The 25,851-nt window shown below is 42.0% G+C and overlaps 1 protein-coding gene across 1 annotated transcript in view; it reads left to right on the forward strand.

Moving 5' to 3' along the window:
• The window catches only part of GPC3 (glypican 3), a 3,152,357-nt gene that overhangs the window by 1,449,737 nt on the left and 1,676,769 nt on the right, over nt 1-25,851 (forward strand). Inside the window, exon 3 of the mRNA XM_069206010.1 lies at nt 5,429-6,123. Within this exon, the coding sequence (XP_069062111.1) occupies nt 5,429-6,123 (695 nt within the window). The remainder of the gene's footprint in view (nt 1-5,428; nt 6,124-25,851) is intronic.

Here is a 25,851-nt window from a genome sequence, read left to right on the forward strand (position 1 = left end):
AGGGTCAAAATTCAGGACAAATATTCATGAACAAATGTCAGTTTTACAGACACACCCAAGAGAGGCAATGATCACTATATTATCAGTGCATTTATTTAGTCTTTATTAACGTAGCACTATTTGTTCACTGTGGTCTTTTTGTGATTGCCTCCTGGTATGCTACATTTGGGTGTCACATAACGTCCTTGTTCAGTAGCAAAGTAATGCCTTCAGCATTGTGTCAAGGCCATCACCCCTACCCTAATCTACCCAATCTTTCTTAAAGAGAAAGTAAAAACTAAATTTTGATTATGTTTCTGAACATTTTCAAACCACTAGGAAAACGTTTGGGAAACATTAAGGTAATTAACCTTCTGCTAGTTTAAACAAATTGAACAAAAACATCTTGCTTACACCAACTGCCCATGGACTTTCAATCTAAAAAAATCATTTATGAGGCTGGGCAGATGCTGTGGGTGACAGTCTCACACCTAATGTCAAGACGTGAGGCACCCACAACTTGTCTGTAGTCTCAGAACACTAGAGTGTATGTCTGGGACCCTACATTTATCTCAGAACTGGGGGCCCGGACTACCAATCAAAGATAATAAAAGAGGAGGATGAAATTGAGGTTAAATGGGAGGTTGTTGCTAAGAACCGGATAAATAAGGAAGAGAAGAACAAGGTGCGACAATTCCTAAAATCAGACAAGATGGGTCCACCAATACTATCGGAAGGTATTGGGTACCTGGGGAGCTGTCTCTGCAGACAGGAGAGAAACAAAAGAGGCACTGTCAAGTGGTTGAACAAGCAGCACCCAACCACCTTGGCAAACCCTACTGGGGCAATGGTCTGCTGTTCGTGCTTGTGAAGGGTGAGCAGGGGCCTGGCCCCGTGCAAGGTTGTGCAAGGCAATTGCCTGCTTTGTCCATGTCTTAAAATGGTTTTGAAATTGAGCAAAAGCCAAGTGATCTGGGTTATCCCTAAGTGTCAAGTACACATAGAATCTTCAAAATATTTGGGATGTAAATTGCACAGACAAAATGTACAAATTCGAAAATGTAATATAGCCTTAGAACCCGCCGTAGCGGGCTCTACCGGCTATTAAAGGCCCGCTCCCCGCGTTAAATGCCCGAGCCGAAGGCGAGGGCATTTAACAAGGGAGAGGGACTTTAATAGCCGGTAGAGCCCGCTACGGCGGGTTCTAAGGCTATTAGAACATTCTGCCACACAGGGCAGAATGTTCTATAAAAAAAAAAAAATGTTCACGGAGCCCGAGGGGATTTAAATCCCCTCGGGCTCCGTGAGGCTTTGTTCACAGCTGTTGCTGTGAACAAAGCGAACATTGGAATGTTGGCGCTGCGGGCTTTTACCGGCCTGTAAAAGCCCGCAGCACTCCATTGTCTTCAATGGACATGCCAACATTCCAATGTTCTAATTAGTGTTTCTATATTATATGACACTGTTTTTTCCCTTTATGTACAATTCGACCTCAGATTGAACTGGGAACCAGTTACCTTTTGATACCTAGGGCCAGACGTAGCAAAGGTTTTTACCCATTCTGTGTCTATGGGAAAAAGTGTTCATACATATGGCCCTTAGTTATTAATATCTACCATTCTCCCACTGATTTGCAGGATGGAAATCTCGGCAGAGCATCACGGTCCCTCCAAGCTCAGTTTGCTTTTTGGTCTTCTCTTCTGCTTTCTGTAGTGGGCCATGTGGCACTAGTGAAGATGGTGTGCTACCCTGATGATAGTATTATTTTGCAAACCTTCCCCTGCTCATCCTTCATTCCTTCTTCAGACATTTCACACATCTGATTTGGTCACTGGGGCACTGTTGAGTAGCTCTTTCCAATCTAAAGCTACCCGTGACTGTGCCACTCTACACCACTGCACTGACACTCCTCTATTCTGCCACATTGCACTCTCTGCCGTTACACTCTACACCACTCTACTCTGTACTACTGCATTCTATGCCACTGCACTCTATGCCACTTCACTCTACAGCACAGTCCTCTACTCTGCACTGCACCATGCTACACTACTCCACTCTGCACCACTCTTTGCCACTGCACTCTAAGACACGCAAGTCTACTCTGCACTCTGTGCCACTGCATCACTCTACACTACTGCACTCTCTGTGACTCTGTTGTATGCCACTCTACTCCACTGCACTCTATACCACTCTTCTCTGTCCCACGCCACTCCATGCCACTGCACTCTAAACCACTGCACTCTCTGCCAATGCACGCTAAACAACTGCACTGTACCCCACTGCACTCTACTCTGCACCACTGTGCTCTACGCCACTGCTCCTATACCACTCTACTCCACACCACTTTGCCACTAACTTTTAGTCATGCTGAACAGCAGCCACTCTGGTGTTTAACATAGCTAAAACACATTGGGAAAGACAATAACTCTTGTGTAGACGAGACCTATTGGCTTTGCCAATATTTGTTAGTACTATGAGGTACTGAGGTCCCTGAAAGAACTGTGAATGTGCAAGACCTTTATTTAAACATGCATTACACCCATCATAATATAGGATGCAACAAAATGTGCAACGACATTTCAGTTAAATAAAAATAAGCCCTTCTAAAATACAGATTTGAATAATATACAGTTTATACCTAGTACTAACTTTTTTTATAACAGTCCAAGAAAACGACACACTCCACAGCTCACCTTGGAACACCCTTACTTTACCTCTCTAAAAGAAAATACCTCTGTCATCAGAAAGCTTCAAATGACTCCTTTGATTAAAGTAAATGCAGGTTTTCAAGCCCCTTTACATTTGCAGATTTACCAGTTGCCCACATTTGCATTTCTTTAGGGAAGAAGGCACCCTGGCAGGAAGGCCTTTTCTTATCTGTCTGCCCCTCCCTCACTCAGAGCACAGGAGACTCCCTGCCTTTCAATCCAGCTGGGGAGGTGATCTGTCCTAATTAGATTTTGCCCTTTAGGTGAAAGGCTAAAATTTCGGACAAATGCTGTCCATTAAGCTTTTCATCACGGACAAAGGACAGCAGAGCGAAATTACGGGCAGTCCGTGAAAACTATGGATGGGTGGTCACCCTAGACCTTGCATAGCTGCCCACAGTCTCCTCAGAACTGCTGCTGTGTGGTGCATCCTCGACACAGGTCTTTGCAATTCAAGCCCTTCATCGACAACATCTTCTACAGAAATACCACTGTGTGACGCATCCTCGATGCCAGGCTTGGCAAACCCCTTGTCAACAGCATCCTCGGTGAAGATTCAGGACTCTGTATCACAGCCCCACAGCTTCATCGGAACCACTGCTGTGTGACGCACCCTCAACACACCCTCTTGCAGTGCTCAGCAAACCAGGACTCAAGGTACTTTGTTCAGCGGGTCTAGCTTGGTCCCTGTAGCCGGTCTTCACGCCACTGTAGTCGGCCAGAACCTGTGGACTTTGTCCTCATCCGGTGCAACTGTTAGCGCGTCTGACCTTAATAAGTAAACTTACAAGGGGATGCGAATAGGTCGATGAAACTTTTGACTCGCAATTAAGATGTTCTTACCATAGATCCAATACATAATCAATATTTAATACACAATAATAAATAATCATTAGTAATCAATAAATCGATAATCAGTGGAGTCAGTAATTATCATGCACCATGTCCTTTCAGTCATGAATAACCACACCTTTAGTAAAAGTTTAGAATGTTTATTTCCCTATATTAACAATACTAAGGTCATGTAGATTAATCTCAAAATCAAATGAAACACATACAGAAACAACACTGGTTGTCCAAAGTGACGGAAGAAACATAATCTAATCAAAGCTTGAACTACAACACATTCTAAAGTTATGGTGCAAGTCAATAAGAAAGTCAACTGCGTCAATGAAATGAAGTACATGAAGTTTAACAGAGAAATTCACCAAGCATTATTCCCTGTTATCATAACTCATTAGTGAGAATCCTTAATTAACGTCAGATTAGCATCAGCATGTTGGGCTTCATGCAAGACAATTTAGTAACACAAATTTGGAAATAACATCTAACTATGGTTCTATCAAAACAGTGCAGTTGGTACCTAGAAAAAACAAATATGCATAATAATCACAGTCTGGATATACCTATCCTCAGGATGGATCAGCAAAGCAGAATCAGTCTTTGTCCTCAGGACATCAGTCGATTAGCAAGACATCAGGCTTCAGCATCAGAATTTAAAAGGGCAAAGTCTTTCAGCATTAAAGTTAAGCATGTCTCTAATCAAGATGCATAAGAAAATAGTAACCTCTCAGTCAGGGAAAATATGGGCAAAAATGATTGCATAAAGGCAAGGGCAGAATGTCTGTCTTCTCGATGTGCAGTGTTGTTAAGTTAAGTCACCTAAACTATCCCCTAAATCCCTGTTGGTCAGTTAATCGTATGTTCACATTCTGTCTAATAAAACGAATATCCCAAATCTATGATTTTTAATATTACTCCATTCTCATATTGTTGATTGGTTCGTCTTGCGATGTCCTCATCATCCGGCTTGTCAGGTAACAATATTGTTGCAGCTTCTACTCTAGTCAGTATCTTCATTATTCTTGTCCTGGAAAAGTCAGTCTCACACATATTACACATAAAATGTTGCATTAGCAAGAACATCATCTTTTAACAGTCGGTTCACACGAAAAGCTTCCATTAGAAGCACATTTGAACAATACAATTTCATTAAACGCTAAGAAATACAACTTTTACATGAGGCCTGGCAAATAGGCCAAGACACTTGCTAAATTAAGGCCTACAATTAATAAAGCTAAAGTTTAATTCATAACCCTTAATATGACATGTTACTGCATTTGTCTAACACATATTCAACATTTCATAAGTATTAAATCATTGATTAGTACATTTCCTTAACATTGGTGGCCATTCTTCGCGATCACATTTTCAAATGTGTGCATTATTTTTTTACGTTATTTTATTTTATACATAAACTTATTACTCAAAATGCATAAACACTCATTAATAATTTTTAATAAAACACCTGTGCTAGCACAACCAGTTGGCACTTTGTGCTTTTAGGCACAATTCTCCCTATTGGTGTGAAAGAACGTCGATGTTTTTGTGTCCGGCCCAGATTATGGTTCTGAAATAGCCAACGCATTGTCATTGGTTGAAGTTGACTAGCTATAATACTGTGATATGTACAGAATGGAAAAGCTGAAACCCACATGACTACTGGAACTTGTGCGGTTCTGCTAGTTGTGTCTTCCATAAAAAATGAACTACAAAAACAGGTACAGTTCAAATAATCATGTTTCCACTCAACATTTGATGTATATTTTGGCAGGTTAGAGGGAATTGATGATTATAGCAAGACTATGACAAGTCAGAATTACTCATATGAATGTCCAGACTCAAAGTAATGCATTTACCAACACCCTGAACTAGTGTATATATTTTTGTGTCTTTTGCAGAAATCTTTGAAATGGTAATACGTCAAGCGAGAAACTACACAAGTGCAATGTTCAAGAATCACTACAGGAGCATTGCGCCCAGAATATTTAAGTACATCGGTGAGCTGTTTACGGATGTGTCACTTTACATAGTGGGCTCGGACATAAATGTAAACGACATGGTCAACGAGTTCTTTGACAGCGTGTTTCCGGTGATCTACGCTCACTTTATCAACCCTCGGTTTGGTGAACTCTCCGTGGAATCCATTGAATGCCTCCGTGCAACAAGACGCGACATGAACGTGTTTGGAAACTTTCCCAAAATCATCATGACCCAAGTATCGAAATCCCTGAGGGCATCTCGAGTCTTTCTGCAAGCGCTGAATCTTGGAATAGAAGTCATAAATACAACCAATCACCTGCGCTTCAGCAAAGATTGTGGGCGGGCTCTTCTGAGAATGTGGTATTGCTCGCACTGCCAGGGTCTATTAATGGCGAAGCCCTGTGTGGGGTATTGTAACACAGTGGTTCAAGGGTGCCTGGCAAGCGCTGTGGATATTGACCAATACTGGCGGGAGTACATCAGGTCTCTGGAAGCGCTGACCAAAGGCATGTATGGAATCTATGACATGGAGCATGTCCTTCTCAATCTCTTCTCGCTGGTCCATGACTCTGTCATGTATGTTCAGAAGAATGGAGCAAAGCTGTCAGTAACTGTGAGTACCCTACATACATTGTATGAATGTACTAAACTGTTCTAAGATGTGTCAACGGTGCTCGTCTGTCTTTACAAGGCCCTGCAAGGCCTTTCAGCTTTTCATATGAGATGTTCAAATAATTAATTGTGTGTTGTAGCATCATGCCCTTTTTTAACTCAAAGACGTTTACAATGCTATGCAAAATACTTTATGGTTCATTGTGTAGGTACTTTTTGTGATTTAGAACGTGGATATATGTATTTAAATATACCTCATTCATTATTGAGAATATAAAACCAAATATTAGGCAATTATGTACTACTAGGTTCGGTTGTTTTTTGTTGAACCTTGTACGACAGAGAAATCCAGTTTGTGATAAATCAACCTTAATCCTTCAGAATGGTTAGTGGTTGTGGGATAGATTATCAGTGATGCCCATCACTATTTCCTGTGACATTGCTAATGGTGTAGCAGTAACATAGCTCACATAGCGAGTCCGTACCCAAATGGTACCTGGATTGTAGTGATTATGTGGGTTAAAGGATTACTGAAGTTTGTGACTTTAATACACATCAGCACCTAAAAGGGATATTTCAAAGTACTTTTGAAGTAGTACAATTATTTAGGCAAAGTTTTAAAGGTCATGGTTTCGCCATTCGGTCATAATCTTATTATTACATGCTGCCTGTATGAAAAATACTTTTGAACAATACATCTCAGACACAAAAGTCTGTATATTTTATATTGTTTATTATTTAACTCTTTGAAATATATACAGCTTCTGCTGAAAATTCAGCAATAAACAAAGAAAGAGTGGAATGAACATACACAAACCTATTAGTGAGACATTTTTCCACATGGACATATTTCTTAGGTAATTGGATGCCTCACTGGTCGTCCTTTGCGATAATATCTTCAAAAGTGTAAGGTAGGATCATTTTTGCATCTATGGCCCTCCGTTGGATGGTAGCCTCTCTAGCCAACCTTGTGGCAAGAGTGTCTCAGCACTCACCCTATAGTTATACTCCAAGAAGCCATGTTGCCAAAGGATATTGTCAAGAAATGTTAAATTTCACTGATCACAAAATGCACACCTGCCAGCTCCCATTCTCTGTTGATGTTTTATTCCGGCACGATATTGGTGTATTTCCCCTATGTGGCTTTCCAGTAAGATTGCGGCTGGTTCATAATCGAGCAACTTGCCAATTTGACAGGAAGCCTATAAATTTTATAAAATGATATAGATTAACGTGACTGAAGAGTTTGCATTTGAATTAATAACCAGTTTTTATTGTAATGCAATGCTCTCCCGCTTCACGCTTAGCACACTTCAGAGAACGTGATGAAGACGCTGATGGCTAGAGCTGGAATGCAATGTGTGCCATGAATATGTCTCATCTATTTTTTAAAGGTGTTCAGCTCAGCAGGTGAATTACATAGTCGTCTGTGCCAACCACACACCCATTTCCCTGTAAAAGATGGTAAATGCCTCCACCCTGTATATAGTAAGTTACTTGTTAATATGACAAAACACAGTTCTTCTAAGGAAGATGCGGGGAAATTGATTTGTAAGGGGTGTTACAATGACCATGTATATAAATATATATAAATATATATATATATATATATATATATATCATGATATTGCGATTGACAACTTCTTGTTTTAGTCTCCGCCATTGGATGCAAAAGACAGTTCACTTCATGTTTTATCTGTTGGATTGTAGAGAATGAACAGTTTTGGATTATTTTAACCTGGCAATCATTTTGAGCACAAAACACTAAGATACCTCAGTGGAGCCCCAGTGTTGTTCCCAGTAGTCACCAAGCCAGCAGGTGACCTTAAGCTTCATTACAGGAGGCAGTTATTGCAAGGGGTAATTACTGAAACATATGGCTAAGGAACACAATGAAAATTACATCTCATTTTACCCTGAAGGGGCAATTTCTCTCAAGTTAGATAGGATAAGCTACAATCTAATTACCCCTAACCTGGTTTTGAAACTAATGTGAGGGATCATATGCGTGTGATGTCTCCAGCTGCAGACCATGCAAAATTGCTTAGCCAAGAGAGAGGGTCTGGCGTTAGGGCCAGAGCTGTCGACTTTGTAACTGGGGAACTAGGCTCGAGGCTCTGCGTCCGCTCAACACCTTGTGATTCTGGGCAAAACATTTGATTACCCCGTGCCTAAGAAAAATAATCTGACCTTGAGTTATGTAACTGGTGTTCATGTAAAGTACTCCAATACTTTTGGGTCAAGTTTGCGTGAATAAATAAAAAATAAATAGACCCTTTTACCAATGTTACTGCCTTCGCTGAAACCAGATCAATCCCATATCTCAAAGTCCTTTAGGATCCTCATGACAGACTGAATTGTATATACTTCAGGTCTGGCCACCCACGCAAAGCCACTGGTGGCTAGTTAGTGTTTTTCTGGAGCTGGGATGGCTTGTAGCTTTTTGTGGAACACACATTACCATAATTAGTTATACCATATTGTGATGCCCAACATTATTATCAGTTCAAGATGAACGCCATTTTCAGGGCTGATGATTAGAGATAAAGGGGCATATTTATGAGAAAGTGGAGCATCGGGCCCGATGTGCCACTTCTCTTGCATCTCCCTTGCCCCATCTAATGACACCATGGTTGCGCCATATCACAATATGACACATCAAGGCGGTCATTACAAAGATAGCATTAGAAATTTTGATGCTGTTGTGGTGATATGCTGCACTAAAGTAAAACATTTTGATGCTAGAGCTGCAAAGCACATGGAGGCCCGATGATTTTAATGGGTACATCATTTTAAGGCCTGCCTTAAGCAGGCATTAGGAAGAAATGGTGCAGTTAAATCTAAAAAATTTCACTGTGCCATTTTTTCGGGCCTCCCTGACGCAGGCATAGTGTGGTGCAAGGGGTTCCACAGGGGCGCAGTGCATGCATTGTGGCACTTTGTAAATCTGGTGCAGGAGAAAGGCCACCTTAGCATAAAAAAAAATGACGCTATGGCAGCGCTAAGGCGGTGCAAGCGCCATGTAAAAATGCCCCAAAATGTTTTATGGGTTTACCTGAGGTTTTACTATAAAACTGTATTTTTTTTTTCTTATTCTTAATTTAATTGCTTATCTAATGATTTGTGCATGAGTAGAGCCTTTTTTATTTTGTGTAAACCAAGAATACACTTTGTTTTAGATAGTAGGAACAGGGCTGAATATCCTTTAAAATAATGAAGCATTTGCACTGACATGCTAAAAATGACATAATCCATGTCTCTTTTCTAAGATATCTGATGCTTTGACTGGTTACTGTATTTCATAGTGACATAATGCAGTTGTAAATCCTATTTGGATACCGAGAGCTTATCTGCATTGCTGATGCTTTTTCTTATAATTGGACTAAGAGATAAGTAGTTCATTACAGTCATACATGATGTTCCACTAACCGAAATTACTTTCCTACCCTAATGCTTTGTAAAGCCAATTAAATGTTTGGTTTGGGTTTGGCAGAGCCATTTTTCAATAGCTCACAATCGGTTGTTGTTATCCAGAGTGCCTTTAAGTGAAAATCACTTCTTCTTGTCTGATTTGTTTTGGAATTCAGGACAAATTATACATTCTGTAGAGCTACCGAGTTGCTTTTAGAACAAAGAGAATACATCTTAACTCAATGCCACAGCATTGCTTCTGTTATAGAAACAATAGCTCACAAGAGCAAGCCCCACTCCATTCTTTGTTGAGCCCACAGTGCAAAACAATGGGGTAAGTTTTAAAAACGCATTCATATGTACCAGATGGAATGTTGCAGGAGTATTGTTTTATGTGCTCTTATACATGTTTGTAAATTGCCCCCCCCCCAAACCTCCAAGTACCAATTAGTATAAATGTAAAGAGGGCACATTCCTTTCAAGTTATTCCTTTCAAATTGTATTAATTGTACATGAATATGCTCTGAATATTGACATTTTAATCCACTTATGTGTTTTGGGGCCAAATTACAGAGACACAGCAGAGAACATAAAATGGCACTACTTCAAAATGACTTTGTGAAGGGGCTCCAATCTGCCTGGGAAAATACTCAAAGTACTGCCAGTCATCAGGAATCTTTCAATAGATTGTCAGATATGATGATCAGAAGACTACGCTAGTTTGCGTTGCTCCTCCAAATTCCTACTCCATGATGAAGGCGCATCTGTGTGTAAGATCTCCATGTGAGTGGCGATCCATAGGCAATGAGTTTTTTCAGTATTGACTAACTTTAGGGAAAGTTCCCTTGAACAGAACATTTACCAGTACAATGAATCTCATGCATGTGCTCCTCAGACTCAGTGAGTTCTTACTTTTATTCCTCGCACCTTGCACATCCTACACCATATGCATGGGCCTTCAAGTCCAGCTGGTAGAGATTTGGAAGTGAAAAGGAAGAGGTATAAGAAACTGGATTGTTGGTTAACTGGGGTATGTGCTCAGGTCAAGTAGCAACCGCAGTTCTTGTCAGTGTGAGGCACAAGCCATCCCTAAATTACCCTGTGCTCAACCCTCTGGTAGCTTGGCACAGAGCAGTTAGGCTTAATTTAGAGGCAATGTGTAAAGTATTTGTACAACATTTCAAACAGGGTTAAAGTGAAAAAAACTTCACGTTAGAACTTTTTTTGATAAATAAAAGAAGATCCTAATAACAAAAATCCAATAGTAGAACTGGAGATATTCAAATTTGAAGGTTTTAGTGAAAATGGTGCCAAAAAGCACGAAGTATCAACTGTGGATATCTGGTCACGCTGGACAGGGACAAAGTCACAAGTTCAGGCCAACTAATATGAAGTGCGGTCCAACTTCTGGGATCCAGTCAGGCCCACTGAACCAAATACCTTAAATCCCAGTTTGAGGAGCCTTGCACGGTTCCACATAAAAAATGGAACCCAAAGGCCTGTATCACTTGTGCACGGCACACTATTAATCCTAACACACACACACACACACACACACACACATATACATTGCATGGGATTTCAGTGTTCAGGATTCTGTTTTTTTTTTGTAAGCAGCAGAACTTTAGATGACTGGGCCTGTAAGTGCACATTCATGAACAGGTACAAAATCCTGTCACTTTAACTCACTGAACATGGTATACTGCCTCCACCACTCATAAAACCTGTGACAGGGATTTCTGTCCGTTGTCACTATGAGGATGCACTTCCCAGTTTAGGACAAAGTCCAGAAGCATCATTGAAGACCAGCCCTAGGTGTATGTGAGGATATGGATTTAGTGTATGTCATGACCAAAAATCAAAAACCAGGACCATGGTTACATGCAATTTAAGCACACATGGCAGGGCAAACAACCGTATATCATGCAGCGGACATGCCCCTCTCACAGCCTATTTTGTCCACTGCTAGAAATATGGAGAAACATCATCTGGTGTTATTATTATTATATATATATATATATATATATATATATATATATATATATATATATAGCCATAGCCCAATTAGTATGCACAGCGCACTGACTGTGCCAACAATGGTGTATACTAAATACTTTCAAATATAGTGAGTATTATCATGTACTGCACTTACCACAATGCACGTGGCAGAATTGTGTGCTGGTATGCTAGGAATTGTTATTCTCCCCCCTCTATTTCTATTTTTGATAGGTTCTTTGTTGATTTATATGGACTATGTTCTCATTGAGATGCACCTGCACTATGGTGGTGGTAGAGAAGCCTGGGAGCAGCATTGCCAGCCAGCACACCCAAAATACTCTCTACTGAAGTACAAATATCCTGAAATCTTTCCAGGTATACACAGAACTGGATACACCAAAAATAGTGAATACTTAAGACGTTCAACTGAAGTGCTATGTTGCATCCCTATTACAGACTTTTGAGGTGTGTTGCCTGTAGCCAGTTTGGTGACCTATGCCAAGCATGCAAGATCTTAAAATAATTAAATTTGATGTGTTTTTTTGTGTGCAGACCCTTGTCTTGCTAAGTAGACAGCCCTCCCCAAGTCTCACTCATGAAATTTGATTTGGTACGGTTGACCCACTAATTCCTAAGGTCCGTGGCTGTCTACTTTGAAAAGAAGTGATCAATACTAACACTACAATGGCTCAAAACTGTACTCTTAAAGTGACTTTCTTTCTATATGTAAACAAGAATGGAGGAAGCCTTCATGTTAATATACAGTGTACCTGATGTTTGTCATTGACAATGGAGTAATTGCTTGCATTTCCAATGCTGAAATGAGGGTGGCTGAAATGCCAGACCAAGTACTTTTTAGGTTTTACTAGTCCTGCCTTCCTGCATGTTTAGGATAGATAAAATACTCCTGTCTGACAACGTATTCTAATATATGTTTCCCTTCAATAAGTGTGGCTATATTTCATCAGAGTGGCAAGGTAACATTGGTTAGCAGCACAAAGGTGATGCCACCATTTAGAAAAAGCTGCATTAGCTATGTTTCCTTGCAGGTAAATGTCCCCTAACAGGCACACTTTTAATGTGATAAGTTGTGGTCAAACATATCAGTAGTTGCATTTACTACAATAGTAGTTGTCTGTCCTTTTTTCATTTCTTGATGGGGTATAATATGAGATGCTTACTCCATTACCAAGTTTTGGATCAATATATATGGAAGAAATTGACACATGTCATACACTATAACAGTATTCAAGTGATTGAGGAGATACAAAACATATAGCGGAATGAGCTTGAAGACCAAGTTCCTTTATATGGCCATGGAACTTCAATCCAGCCAGTTATAAAAAGGAGTAATTTTGATTTAAACATTGGTCAAATAGTCAACTCGAAACCGGCTAATTTTACACTGTGCATGAAATATAAACAAACTCAGGTAGGAAAGCAGTAATAACTGTAGTTTTGTCAGATCGATACAATGAAGACTGCATTCTATGACCACATAAGCTACACCTAGTTAAGAGTGAAAATGTATTAAAGAACCTCAACAGGCCTAACTTAATAATAGAGTAAAGCTTGACTTATGAGTGTTGTAAGTTATGCCTATTTTAGTAAAGCAGACACCAATATTTTACCACAATGAATAAAACTATCTGTCAAATAGAATACATATTATAGGTTTCATTAAAAACTATCACTGATTTTTTATTGATGATAGCTCAATGAAATAGAATAACTACATGACTCTCTAGGGAAGAAACATACTGTTTTGTAAACTGGATTGGAGTTTGCAAATTGTATCCTAGAGTCTTATTACATTTTGAAGTGTGAAACCATTCTAGAGATCTGTACACATATCAACTAGAAGATGGTTATTCTTCAAAAAGTAAGTCCTTCTCCTCTACAGGCCAATTTGTGATTTTAGGTCTTCTTTGTTAAAGAGGGCTTAATTTCTTGTCACATATAAATATATACAGAGCTCCATATTGTTAATTAAAATATCAGGATTAATATTATTTGAATCAGTAATAGTTTAATCAGGGAGATAGATGGTTACACTGATCAAAAACAGAAGAGAGTGGTTCTTTAGTGCTAATTTTATGGCTTTAATTCAGAGGAGGATGTTCACATTAGTAGTATGATTCCCAGCCATTTAAAACTGCATAATACTTTATTGCCCCTTTATATCAATACATAGATAACACAACAAAATGCAGGTGAACTCTACTGCTAAAGTTCACAGAACCAATGTCACATCTTGAATACGTTTTGATCCTGATCCTAAAAACGTTGGATCCATGTGAATGTCACATAAGTGTGCAAAAAGGTCGAATTTCCAGTTCAAATTGATGAATCCTGGTGCTTGGATTGAAACTTTGATGATTTTTCTGATAGCGGAAAATCTGCTAATACTTTTACAAAGTCCACATTCAAGAATTAATGCAGTTTTGAATTAAGTGCCAAATGTAGTGTCCTTTTAGTCTGATAAATACTATATAGCTAAACATGCTTTAGAACATTTATTTTGTGTACTAACAAAATGCTTTCCATATTGTCCTTTGATCATAGAAAATGGCATTTGTCACATTCTGTTTATGTATGTAAAGAAGGGTCAACTAAATATCGAGCACCCACTATATACACAAACTTACTGCATCTTTCTGCATTTTTTAATTAATTGCATAATAGGGTTCTTTCAAATGTCTCACCTTAGCCTCACAGGATGATTTATATGAAGATTTCATACCAAACAAAGGAAAAACCAGAGCAATTTGTTTTAATAAACATGAATAGTAAAATATATTTAAATTCTAGTTATAAATCTTCAATTGTGGACTTATAATCCAACAAATCATGGATTTATGCTCAATTACTATCGAGCCGACACTTTGTTACCCTTCATGACGTGTGATTTAATGACAGCTAAAGGCCACTTTGTTTATGCAGGTAAAACTGTCTTAATCATGTGGTCTATGACTACTGCATTAAATTAAATTTCTCAATGACATGCACTCCTATAGGATAAACACTTATATTTATTTGATATTATTTAAACCTATCCCTAAAAACTTCACTTTATGGCATAATAAATTAAGGGCATATGTGAATTTTCCTTTCCATTGCTTTTCCACTACTTTTCAGGGCTTCCAAAAAATCAACATATCTCTCTATTGCCTCCTGTCATTAAATTTGTGTGGGAATAGTGAATCTCATCTAATTTGAAAATATTATTTGTTTTCTTTTAAGGATACAGCAACCTTTGTTTACTTAAACAAAAAAAGAGTTTGATCTCATTCTGCTGAACAACTTCTACTCTATCAAGCACCCCTATGGTGACAGACTTCAGGCATAACTTTGCTACAGTGTTCCTAATTGTAATTGTAATAAAGTACATACTCACCATTTAGCCAAAATGTATGTGAAAATTATCATTATTTTATTGATGACATATTTGACATCTATCCACATTTTTTAAGGTTAAGTTATTTAATTGTCCTGTAAAATAAGGTGGTCAGCTCAAGAGACTATATTTAAAATTTCAATGGCAAGATTGCAAGAATCTGGCTCGGTATGTACTATACCAAAATGAGGTATAGTGTGTACAGAATCCAGGGATTCCCCAGGGGCTTATCGGAGGCTAAAGTAGATAATACTAATGCTCTCTTTTGTGGTAGTGTGGTCGAGCAGTTGGTCTTATCAGAGAGTAGTGCTAAGCATTTGTTGTTTACACACAGTCAAGAAATGAAGCACACACTCAATGAATAACTCCAGGCCATTGTTTTTAGATAGTAAAACATATATTTTGTTACTTTATTACTAGAACCAAAAGGTCTTTGTTGCAGGTAAGCACAGTTGTAAGAAGGTATTAAGCATATATATCAAATGTACTTTGTTTAGTTTTTGCAGATAAAGCAGTTTCCAAGTATGTACACTTTTCAATTTTAAAAGTTGACTGCAATTTCTCACAGGAACCAAAGCAGTCTTAGGGGAGGAAAAGTGTTAGCACAGTTGGCAGGTAAGTACTTGACTTACGATCCCATTCTTCAGGTGTTAGGATTTCTACAGGCCAAAGCTCAAGTTGACCCCAAGAGTGCACCACCTGCAACACAGGGCCAGCCAGATGCAGAAGTCAAAGTTGGCGTTGGGATTTTCAATGGAATCGTATGAGGACTGGGGGCACTCAGAAGAAAACAGATTGCAGGTAAGTACCTGCGGTTTCAGGACACAAGCCTGGGGGGTTTTAAGTCAGCACCGGAGGGTGGACATGGCTTGAGAGTCTGGGGCGGTTCTGGGTTCCTTTTGGAAGTTTTTTTCTGGGCAGGGTGACTGTCCTCTGGAGTTCTTGGTCCTCTGCTGGGCAGTCAGTTCTCTGGGGGTTTGTAGAGGTCGCTGGTCCTGCAGGATGTGTTACCATTTTGGAGCAGGAACATTGAAGCTGCAGACAGGCCGATAGGACTGGGGCCAAGTAAGGTGACGTCTGGCGTCTTAACTGCTAGGGTTGGCTTTGTAGCCCTTCTTTCTTCTTTCTTAAGGTCACAAGGAATGTGGTGAGCAAGGTACAGGGGGGCCCCTAAATACTAGATAAACAGATTTACAGGAGTCAGAGTGCAGTAGCCAGTAGCTAAAGGCACTGAGGGTGTCTACGCCCTTCCTGTGCCCACTCCCTTTGAGGAGGGGGGCACATTTCTATCCCTATTTGTCCCTCTCCTCAAAAACAAGATGGAGGATTCTAAAAGGAGGGAGTCACGTCAGCTCAGGACACCTTAAGGGTGGTCCTAGCTGCAGTGGTCAGTCCTTCTTGTTTTCCCTAATTTTCCCACTAGACCTGCCACCAAAAGTGGGGCTTGTTCCGAGGGGCAGGCACCTTCACTAGCTGGAGTGCCCTGGGCACTGTAACAGGAGGCCTGAGCCTTGGAGGCTCACACCAAGTGTTGGGGTTTCTGCAGGGGGTGAGGTGGGAAGCACCTCCACCCAAGGTAGGCTTTGTTCCTAACCCCGGAGGGCACAAATGCTCTCACCCTATGGGGTCAGAAACTTGTCTGTTAGTTGCAGGCCGGCACAGACAGGTCAGCCCTACACTAAAGAGTTATGTAAAATACAGGGGGGCATCTCTAAGTTGCCCTCTGGGTACATTTTATTATAAATCCAACACTGGCCTCAGTGAGGATTTATTATACTCGGAAGTTTGATACCGAACTTCCCAGTCTTAAGTGAAGCCATCATGGAGCTCTGGAGTTCGTAATGACAAGCTCCCAGCCCATGTACCTAATATGGCCACACTGCACTTACAGTGTCTAAAAATAGACCTAGGAACTGTTGGTGCATACATTTCATGCAGCTATGCCCTACCGGTGGTATAGTGCACCCTGCCTTAGGGCTGTAAGGCCTGCAAAAGAGACAACTTACCTATGCCATAGGCAGTGGTTTGTTGGCGTGGCACCCTGGGACGGATGGCATGTCGACTTTTACCTTTTCTACCCACCAACACACACAATTTGCAATAGCAATGTGTATGTGCATGTGTTTGGTGAGGGGTCCCTTAGGGTGGCACAATACATGATGCAGCCTTTAGGGACCCTCCCTGGACACAGAGACCTCAGTACCACTGGTACCTCTTACCAGGGACTTATTTGTGTGCCAGGGGCGTGCCTATTGTGGAAACAATGGTACAGTTTAGGGAAAGAACACTGGTCAAACACACTGAGTCAAGTTAGCATCAATACAAGGCAAAAAGTGGGGAAGGGGGGTAACCATGCCAAAAGGGGCACTTTCCTACAACGATTGTCTGTGTTAAGGTATCACACAAACATTTCTATCCCTAATAAAGCCAGAACACAAATTTCTGTTCAGACCCTAGGCTTTTCGTTTTCCTCCAATTATATTGTCATACTAATTTAGCATACCAGAATGATGTAGTAGTTATAGTGAAACAGTGTACTGAATTAAAATGTAAGCAATAGGCTGCACACAATAAAACAAATAAGAACAAATATAACATGTTCTATGATACACATTTACAATAGTTAAAAGAAAAGTCATAGATAATTGTAAAAACTCCATATTATGTACATTACCAATTTATTTGTTTGTAGGAGAACGTGTCTAGCACAAAAGAAGCTTTAAAGCCATGGAGCATGGTACATTGAAGGGGATACAAATCATCAATGGTTTTCAGGTTGGGGTGTTGCTATACAATTGCCAGAGCTACTACTTGCAGACATTGTTTTCCTTACAGAGGTGAGTCCTAATAATTTTTCCGAAGTGGAAGCATAATGGTGCAAGCTTGATCTTTGCTGTGATGCTGCTCCACATTTTTACATTTACAGATGGAGAAGCCTTGTCTTCTTTTTTTATAACACATTTTATTTGTTTTTTGTAAATACACATGGCCCTGTTGGCCAGGAATTATACATCAAATATTGAAAGCAACATGCCAAATATCATAAACAAACATCTTGCACAGTCTGCCCCACCCCTCCCATCTCAACCCCCAACAGCAATTCATTATTTCCACTATACTATTAGTCTCTTTCGTATGTTCCATTACTCTTTCCATCAGAGCCATGTCCATGGATTTAATCATCTATACAAGAATCACTGGGGCGGACTGGTTCCAGTACAATACCTTATAGTCTGACCACCTTTGCAAGATTTTGAAGTGTTTTTGAGGGAAGCCCCTTGCTTCATAAACAGTATATTCCAACCCCATGCAATGATCCACACCACTTTTCCATATGACTAATGTAGGTGGAGTCTCTGCCTTTCATGTCCTGGCAATATCTTGTTTAGCAAGCATGAGGCATAGGCAGGAATAGAAGTGATCGTCTATATCTGATGCCCCCAATGTCATCTGTACTGTGAAGAAGAATTAACTTGGGGTCACTTGGGCAATCCATGAGAGGACATCACCCAGGCAAGAGGTCACACCCCGCCAGAACCCTTCCAATGTTATGTAGCTCCATACCGAGTGAATTGAGGTATTCTCCTCCGCCCCACAGGGAAGACATACAGAGGAGGCAATAAGACCCATTCACCGTAAGTAGGCCCTATGAAGGTATTTAAATTATATCAAAAGGAGACAAGCTGCAATTGCCACCTCACTAGGTGCCCCCAGTGCCTCGGTCCAGTCCTCAATATACAATGGTCCAAGAAATGCCTCCCATGCTACCAGAATGGCCGGCAGTGTCATCGAGTTGTTGGTGGCCAGTTTGATATATTTTGGTTATTTTATGAGGCCCGAGATCTCCCATGAAGAGCTTACCCTCGAGAAGGTCGACTTCTGGGAGAGACGTAAGATTCCGTATGTACGGTGTGAGGGCATGGCATAGCTGTAAGTAACGGTGGAATTGACTACAATGTAGTTGATATTCCATTTACATTTCTTGAAAAGGTTTTAGTATAGTGTGTCAGCATCACCTTGCTCAGGGTGGAGATCTCTGTGATATCCCATGTCCGGAATCCCTTGAGTAGGGCCACTTGGTCAAGTATTCTACCCCGCCAGAGTGGTGTCTGTTCTGTCAGTCTCTCCTAACACCCCATTCCCTTTAGGGAGTGCCTCCGTATCCCCAGAAGCACTGGTGTTGCTGGCGGAAGGGATGCTGAACCCCTCCCATCATAGTGATAGTCAAGCATGGGGTTAGTATCCATCATCAATATCAAGCACGTAGGCTGGGTTGCTTGGAGGACTGTACCACTAGTCGTTAATGATCAAGAGGTGAGACGCAGAGCAGTAGGGGAAAATATCAGCTGCTGCCCAGTAATCGCCCCCAAGGACAGCTTTGATCTGCCTAAACTATGATTGGGCAATGGCATATGGGTAATTCTGTAGTTGGTACAGTAGTCTGGTCAGTGTCACTATTTTAAAGATTGCCGACCTACCCAGCAGGAGAACGGCAGAAGCAACCAGACCCTAACCTCATCCATTACCCGGGTCAGGGCAGATGTTAGATTCCTGTCCCATGACAGAGTGAAGTCTGGAGAGATGAATACTCCTAGATACTTAAAGCCTCCTTCAGCCAGAGACAGGCCGAGCTCCTACTCTATGATCCCCTCATAGCCATCCACAGAAAAGACCTTGGATTTGATAGAGTTCATGTAGAGGCTAGATGTCTCCCCAAAGATGCACATAATCTGCTTGAGTCATGGTCCTGTGGTCTCCGGCTCAGTAACAAAGAATAAGACATCATCTGCATAGAAGGCAATTCAGTCAGATAATCTGCTGATTGAAGGCTCCACTCCAATCCCCGCACCTGGGCCTCCATCCTGACCCACACAAACAGTGAATCCATGGCCAATGCAAATAAGAGCGGTGAAAGAGGGCACCACTGTCTCATACTCCATTGAGTCAGGAGGGGGTCCGATAGGGCACACGCGAACCTGATCGTCGCCGATAGATCAGTATACAAGAACTGGACATAGAGAAATTTAGGGCTGAAGTTCAGACTCCAAAGAAGGGCAAATAAGTAATCCCAGTGGATGGAATCAAAGGCCCTGTCGATATTGACCATGAGGATGGCTGCCGGCATTGCGAGATGGTCCGCCAGAGCATTGTAAACACGTGGTAAACTATGGTGTGTAGCTTAAGAGGGTCAGCCTGGGAGGACAGAGCCGAAATGGTCCGGGTGGACCAAATGCAGAATGTGCTTCATTAATTTGCAGGCTCATATTTTGGGCAGGAGTTTCACCTCCAGGTTCAGGACGGGAATTGGGCGGTAAGACATTGGATCTTCTGGAGGGCGGCTTGGTTTGGGGAGTGGTGGGAGTGGTTAGGCCTCGAGTGCTAAGTGGATCCCGCTGAGGAGGAGTTTGCCCAGTATTTTGGAAGAAGGCCTTAAAGAATTTGCATAGGAATCCATTGGGGCCTAGAGTTCGCCCCGTTCACATCACCTACAAGGCTGATGAGAGTTCTTCTACTGTAATGGTTTCCTCTATTTGAGCCCGAGCCAAGTCTTATATAGTCTGGAGGAGCAGAACCTCTACAAATTCTACAATTTGATCCAGGGGCAACCTCCTGTAGATTAACTAACAATTTGCCCTGACCATCACGCACTATAGGAGTCGTGATGTGTCTGTGAGCTGTTTGATATAGCCTGTGGAGCATCTTGCTTGACTTATCCCCCATTTAGTACAGGCAACTCTGTGCTGCCTACCAGACCTGCTTGGCCTCTTCAAGAAGCAGATGCTGGTTTTGTTGATGCACCCAACCCAGTTGTTGTCGTGTCTTGTGCCCATTGGCCATTCAACCAGACTCCTCCAATGACTATATCTGTTGTTCCAAAGACACTATGGCCTGGTGTCTATGCTGGTGCTCTCCGATGCAGTAGCTAATATTGACGCAGTGCAAGGTGACTTTAAAGACCTCCCATAGTATAGCCGCAGAACCTGCAGTGTCTAAATTTACAGTGAAGTATTCTTCTATGTATAGTGAGATATGCAGCCTATATGAAGGGTTTTGCAAATGCCAAGGTGAGAGATGCCAATGAAATGCCCATCCCTCATACCCCATGCCAGGACGTGTACCTCCGCCACCCTATGCACATAAATACTGTGGATGGGAAAATAATCAAGTTGAGAGAAAGAGTTGTGAGCCTAAGAGATATATGTGTATTTCATGCTAGATGGATGTTGAGCTCTCCAGATATCTAGACCCAGTGCTACCACCAAAGTTTTGAGCCTGGACCCACCAGTCTCTGAAACATCTCCCCTATGGCACCTTCTATCTATAAGAGGGTCCAATACTGCATTCTAATCTCCCCTGAAGACTGACAGACCCTTGGGACGGTCTCTCCACATGTCACAACTAAGTCCACAAATGTCTTCCTTAGCGGCTGAGGGGCATAGAAGCACCTTATGGTGAGGGAGTCATCATATAAGGTACCGGAAACTGTTATGTATTTCCCCTGACAATCTGACCAGTTTTAGTCAGTGTAAAGGGTATTCTTCATTGGAGTAATATGCAGATGCCTCTAGATCCCCTATTAAACCCAGAGTGAAAAATCTGATTGAAACCGTACCTGGACAGGCTTGGAACTTTGCCCAGGAGATGCATCTCCTGCAACAGCAGTATGTCTGTTCCCTTATTTTTACAGCCATTTTCTTGATTTTGTCAAAACCTCTTAAACATTCCAAGATAGCACTAGGAGAAGTCTATGAGGGATAATAGCTTGTGCATTACTCATTGTGGGGCCTGGGGAGATAAAGTCAAAATGCTGTGTTGGGTCCCCGGCCCGGGTATGTAGTTGGTCTGTGCACAACATCAAAGTAAAACAAGCAACTTCCCAAAAGAAACAAATAAACTCCCTCCACCTATACTTCAAGAAACAAGAAGTATCTATTGCGTGATGCGTCAACCCAGAACCTCAAAGTGGGGCTGCAGGGGGCCACACCCAGTGTGCACCCCATGCCAACTAGAAGTCTTGTCTTCTGATATTCTCCTTCTTGCATTCCTTGGTGTCTATGTATGGTGCACTGACCAAAGGAGACCTTGATTTTGACTGCCGACTAGAACGGATTGTTGAATATAACTGCCTTGTTAACTTGGGGATGATGCAGGCAGACAGCTACGGTTTTCTTGGACTGCATGATTGATAAAGGCAAACCTTTGATTAGTTTGACATCTACGTAAAGGACAGCATTAAGGAGATTTGGATGTTTGTGATCAGCGTGTCATTGCATTTTATTTTGGGGAGCTCCAATTCTTAAATGGAAAAACATTTTGAGATAGCTTTGATACTGTACAGAAGTGAGAGATGCTTATACTTTCCAAGCTGTGTGGACCTTCTAAGTAAGATTATTGTCAACGTAGAAGTTGAATGATTCAATCATGTCAGTTGTGGGTGAAACTACCTTAATGCATGGTAGAAGAATGTTCTTGCACCTATAGTTGCCTGTTTCAATTCAGTGGAGGACAAACTTCATTTAAGGTGTTTTGGTTTTATGTAGGCCTTAATTATGAGGTGTCAATGGTGAAGAAGTCATCTTGCAATTTTTTGATATTACTTTCAATGGAAAACCTTCAAGTGCTATTGCTGGGCCCCAATGTACTTCTGTATATATTGTCAGCCAGGGTCATGTAGAGCCTGAAGATGATCAGTAACAGAATGTATCTTTAAGGTGTGACATACTGTATATACCATGTGTTTGCTGTTAGCTGGATGCATACATTTGGTAGAACTGAAGTCTTTTGTTCAGATAGAAGGCAAACTTCAAAGAAGGCACCGGATATAAAATGAGATCCTCACGACCACTCTTCAGCTCACTTTCTGGACCTGCAGAAGGCCACTTGGAGGGCTACCTTCTGCTGTAGCCTGTTTTGTACTCAAGAAAACTCCTTTGCTGCACCTGGGAGGACTACTCTTCTGCTAGATACCTGCCTTGAACCCTCAGATGCCTACCTTGCTGCTTGAGCCCTGTTCCCCTGCTTGAACTCGGGAATAATAGAGTGACTCTAAGGGCTAGTTAGCTGGCATCTTGATCAAAGACTAGGGGCCTGATTACAAGTCTGGCAGTCACAAGACTGCCAGACTCACGGTGGCAATCACACCACTGCGGCTGTGGTTGTCTGACCACCACATTACGAGTTTGGCGGGTGAACCTGCCAACAGACCACCGTCTCGGCCTCTGCCAGGGTCCAAAACCCTGACGGGCTGACAGCAGACTTGGTTGAAATCACCCAGGGCGATGCTAAACTCAGCGCCACATGGCTGATGATAACCTTGTTTTCCACCATCCTTTTCATGGCGGTTTCCCTGCTATGAAAAGGCTGGTGGAGAACATGTGCCGGGGGCAACAGAGGGGCCCCATCACTGCCCATGCCCGAAGCATGGGCAGTACAGGGCCCCCTCTACCTAGCACCATCGGAATGTGCACTGTCTGCTTTTGAAACAGCATGCATTCCAAGGGTGCTGGTCGGCCCCCTCTGTGCTATGGTACAGCACTTGGCTCATTTAAGGCAGCTGAGTGCTATTTTATAGCATTGTTCCTGCTGGTCTGACCGGCAGGAATGCTCTATTTCAATGTTTCTACCCGCCAGCCACTGCCATGGCAGTGATGTCCCCCCCCGTGAGTTTGGCAGTCCCACGTTGGGACAGCCAAACTTGTAATCGGCCCCTAAGTGACAGAAAGGACTTCAACCATCTTGAGCCCTCACCTGGACCCAGACTGTGGGCCTCATTATGAGTTTGGTGGGCAGCAGAGGCTGCCCGCCAAACACGTTAGGTCAGAAGACCACCACGCTAGTCTTCCGCCTGCTGGCCCCACTGGAAACTACCCACAACATAGACGCTAGCTCGTAATCGAGTCATCAGAAATGTCGCAGTGCATCCGGTGCAAAAGCACCCACCGTGCTTTTCACTGCCAGTAATTCAGCCGAACCCCCACAATGCCGCCAGTCCCAACGGTTTGGGAGGACCTCCCCAGCCGACGGTGAGCTTCTCCGGGCCGGCGGTATGCCTAAGACCACCGGCCGTATTGAAAGGCAGCAAACCACCAGGCTTTTCGCTTCGATCACCCAGCCACAAAAACCCCAGCAGTAACCCACCTGGCAACAGGAATCCTCATTCCTGTTGCCAGCATATGCACCCCCACTCCTCCACACACATACAGACACCCCCACTCCTCCGCACACATACAGACACCCACACATGCTCACACACCCATTCTGACACACACCCATGCTCGCACACATACACCAAACACATGCACATCTGACCCCCCCACCCACTTTCGGTTGGGCCACCTACCTGTCTGAGCCACACAGCAGCCCACGTCAAGCTGGTCATCTGGGAGGGGGTAGATGTCAGCGGTTTGAACTACAAATGCTGCACCGCTGTGCCGTATTGCTACTCGTAATATGGCAGGCTGAGTCCTCGCAGCGTGGCAGTGCTGCTGGTGGGACCGCCTCTTCCTTGCCGTCAGTCGGCCCGGCGGTGGAGGTTTTCGGCCTGATTTTTGGCAGTCTCCTGTGTTTGTCCATAATACGGCGGTCAGGAGACCACCATCGCTGGTGGTATTTCGGCAGCTGCCAGCACTGTGGTCTTTCCGAAACACTTTCTGAAAATTCCGAAATATTGAGCACCTGAGTCTGAACATAGAAATCTTTACTACGGCTTCATCCAGCAACTCCCCCAACAACAATGCCTTCTTCACAGACACTGCCTGCAAACTTGCCTTGCTGGACTTTACCTTCTGAGCCCTTTTTTTTACTATTTTGTTTCCTAAGTCTGAATGTAAGTGCCAACCGGCCCCAATAAACTTCTTGTATCCAACCCATTTTTAATAATTAATAACTCCAGTTCTACTGATCGGATTTTTGTTGCTTTGGTGTCAATTTATTAAAATATACTCTATATTTCTAAATTGCCGTTGGATTTCTTTTATGTTGTGTTTGTACTTTAGTACTGCTTGTGTGCTGCTAAATACTTTACACATTGCCTCTGAGTTAAGTCTAACTGCTTTTGTGCCAAGCTAGCAGATTGTTAAGCACAGGTTAATTTAGTGACTTCAGTTGTTAACCCTGATTGGGAGTTTGGCTGTTGCTTGAGCATGGTTTCACCCCACCCAACTAACAACCTAATTTCTCACATATCCTTTAAGATTTTCTATGAGAAAAAAAGTCCTGCTTTCTGGGATGAAGTATGACTGGGCATGTAATTATGACAGCCTTTAAAAAGCTCAACTGAAAACACATAGCCAGCAGTTTGTGACAATGACTCATGCAGAACTGAAACAGTTGTGAAAGTCCACTCCATTGTTGGCCAACTTTAAATTGTATAATAATGATCACAAACAACACAGATTTGCATTTGTATTAATTCCTTCTGGAACATTCAGAATAAAACAGGGTGCTTTATCGTTTTAGACATGGTGTTTGAAAAGTCCAAATACTCACACACATTTGTTCCATATACCAGAGCTCCAGCACAGTCTGAGGAGGAAACTTCATATTTGGCAGTAAGATAAAATCAGGACAATCTTGCATCCAGTGCAATTTGAAAGACCGTCAGGGATGGTGCAGTTATTGCTGATGTGAACTACAGAAGTGCACTGGATTGAAGACTCCTGGTACTAATCTAAGTGTTGGGATCATTATTTTAGGATAGTTTCTGGCATGACAAGAGTACCAAGAATTACAGCTTATGCTCTTGCTCTATTGCCCACAGAATCTATAATTCTATAATTAGTAAGTAAAAGTTTGAATAGTTAGAGACCCCGTGCAGGGACCAGGGATTTTTAGTTATTGGATGAAAGTGGGTTATTATATCCCACATTGTACCATCCTTAATTAAAGAAAGGAAAACAAATTGTGTAGGTTTCATTGAATGTA

This window comes from Pleurodeles waltl, chromosome 2_1 (assembly GCF_031143425.1).
Source record: "Pleurodeles waltl isolate 20211129_DDA chromosome 2_1, aPleWal1.hap1.20221129, whole genome shotgun sequence".
Taxonomy (NCBI): domain Eukaryota; kingdom Metazoa; phylum Chordata; class Amphibia; order Caudata; family Salamandridae; genus Pleurodeles; species Pleurodeles waltl.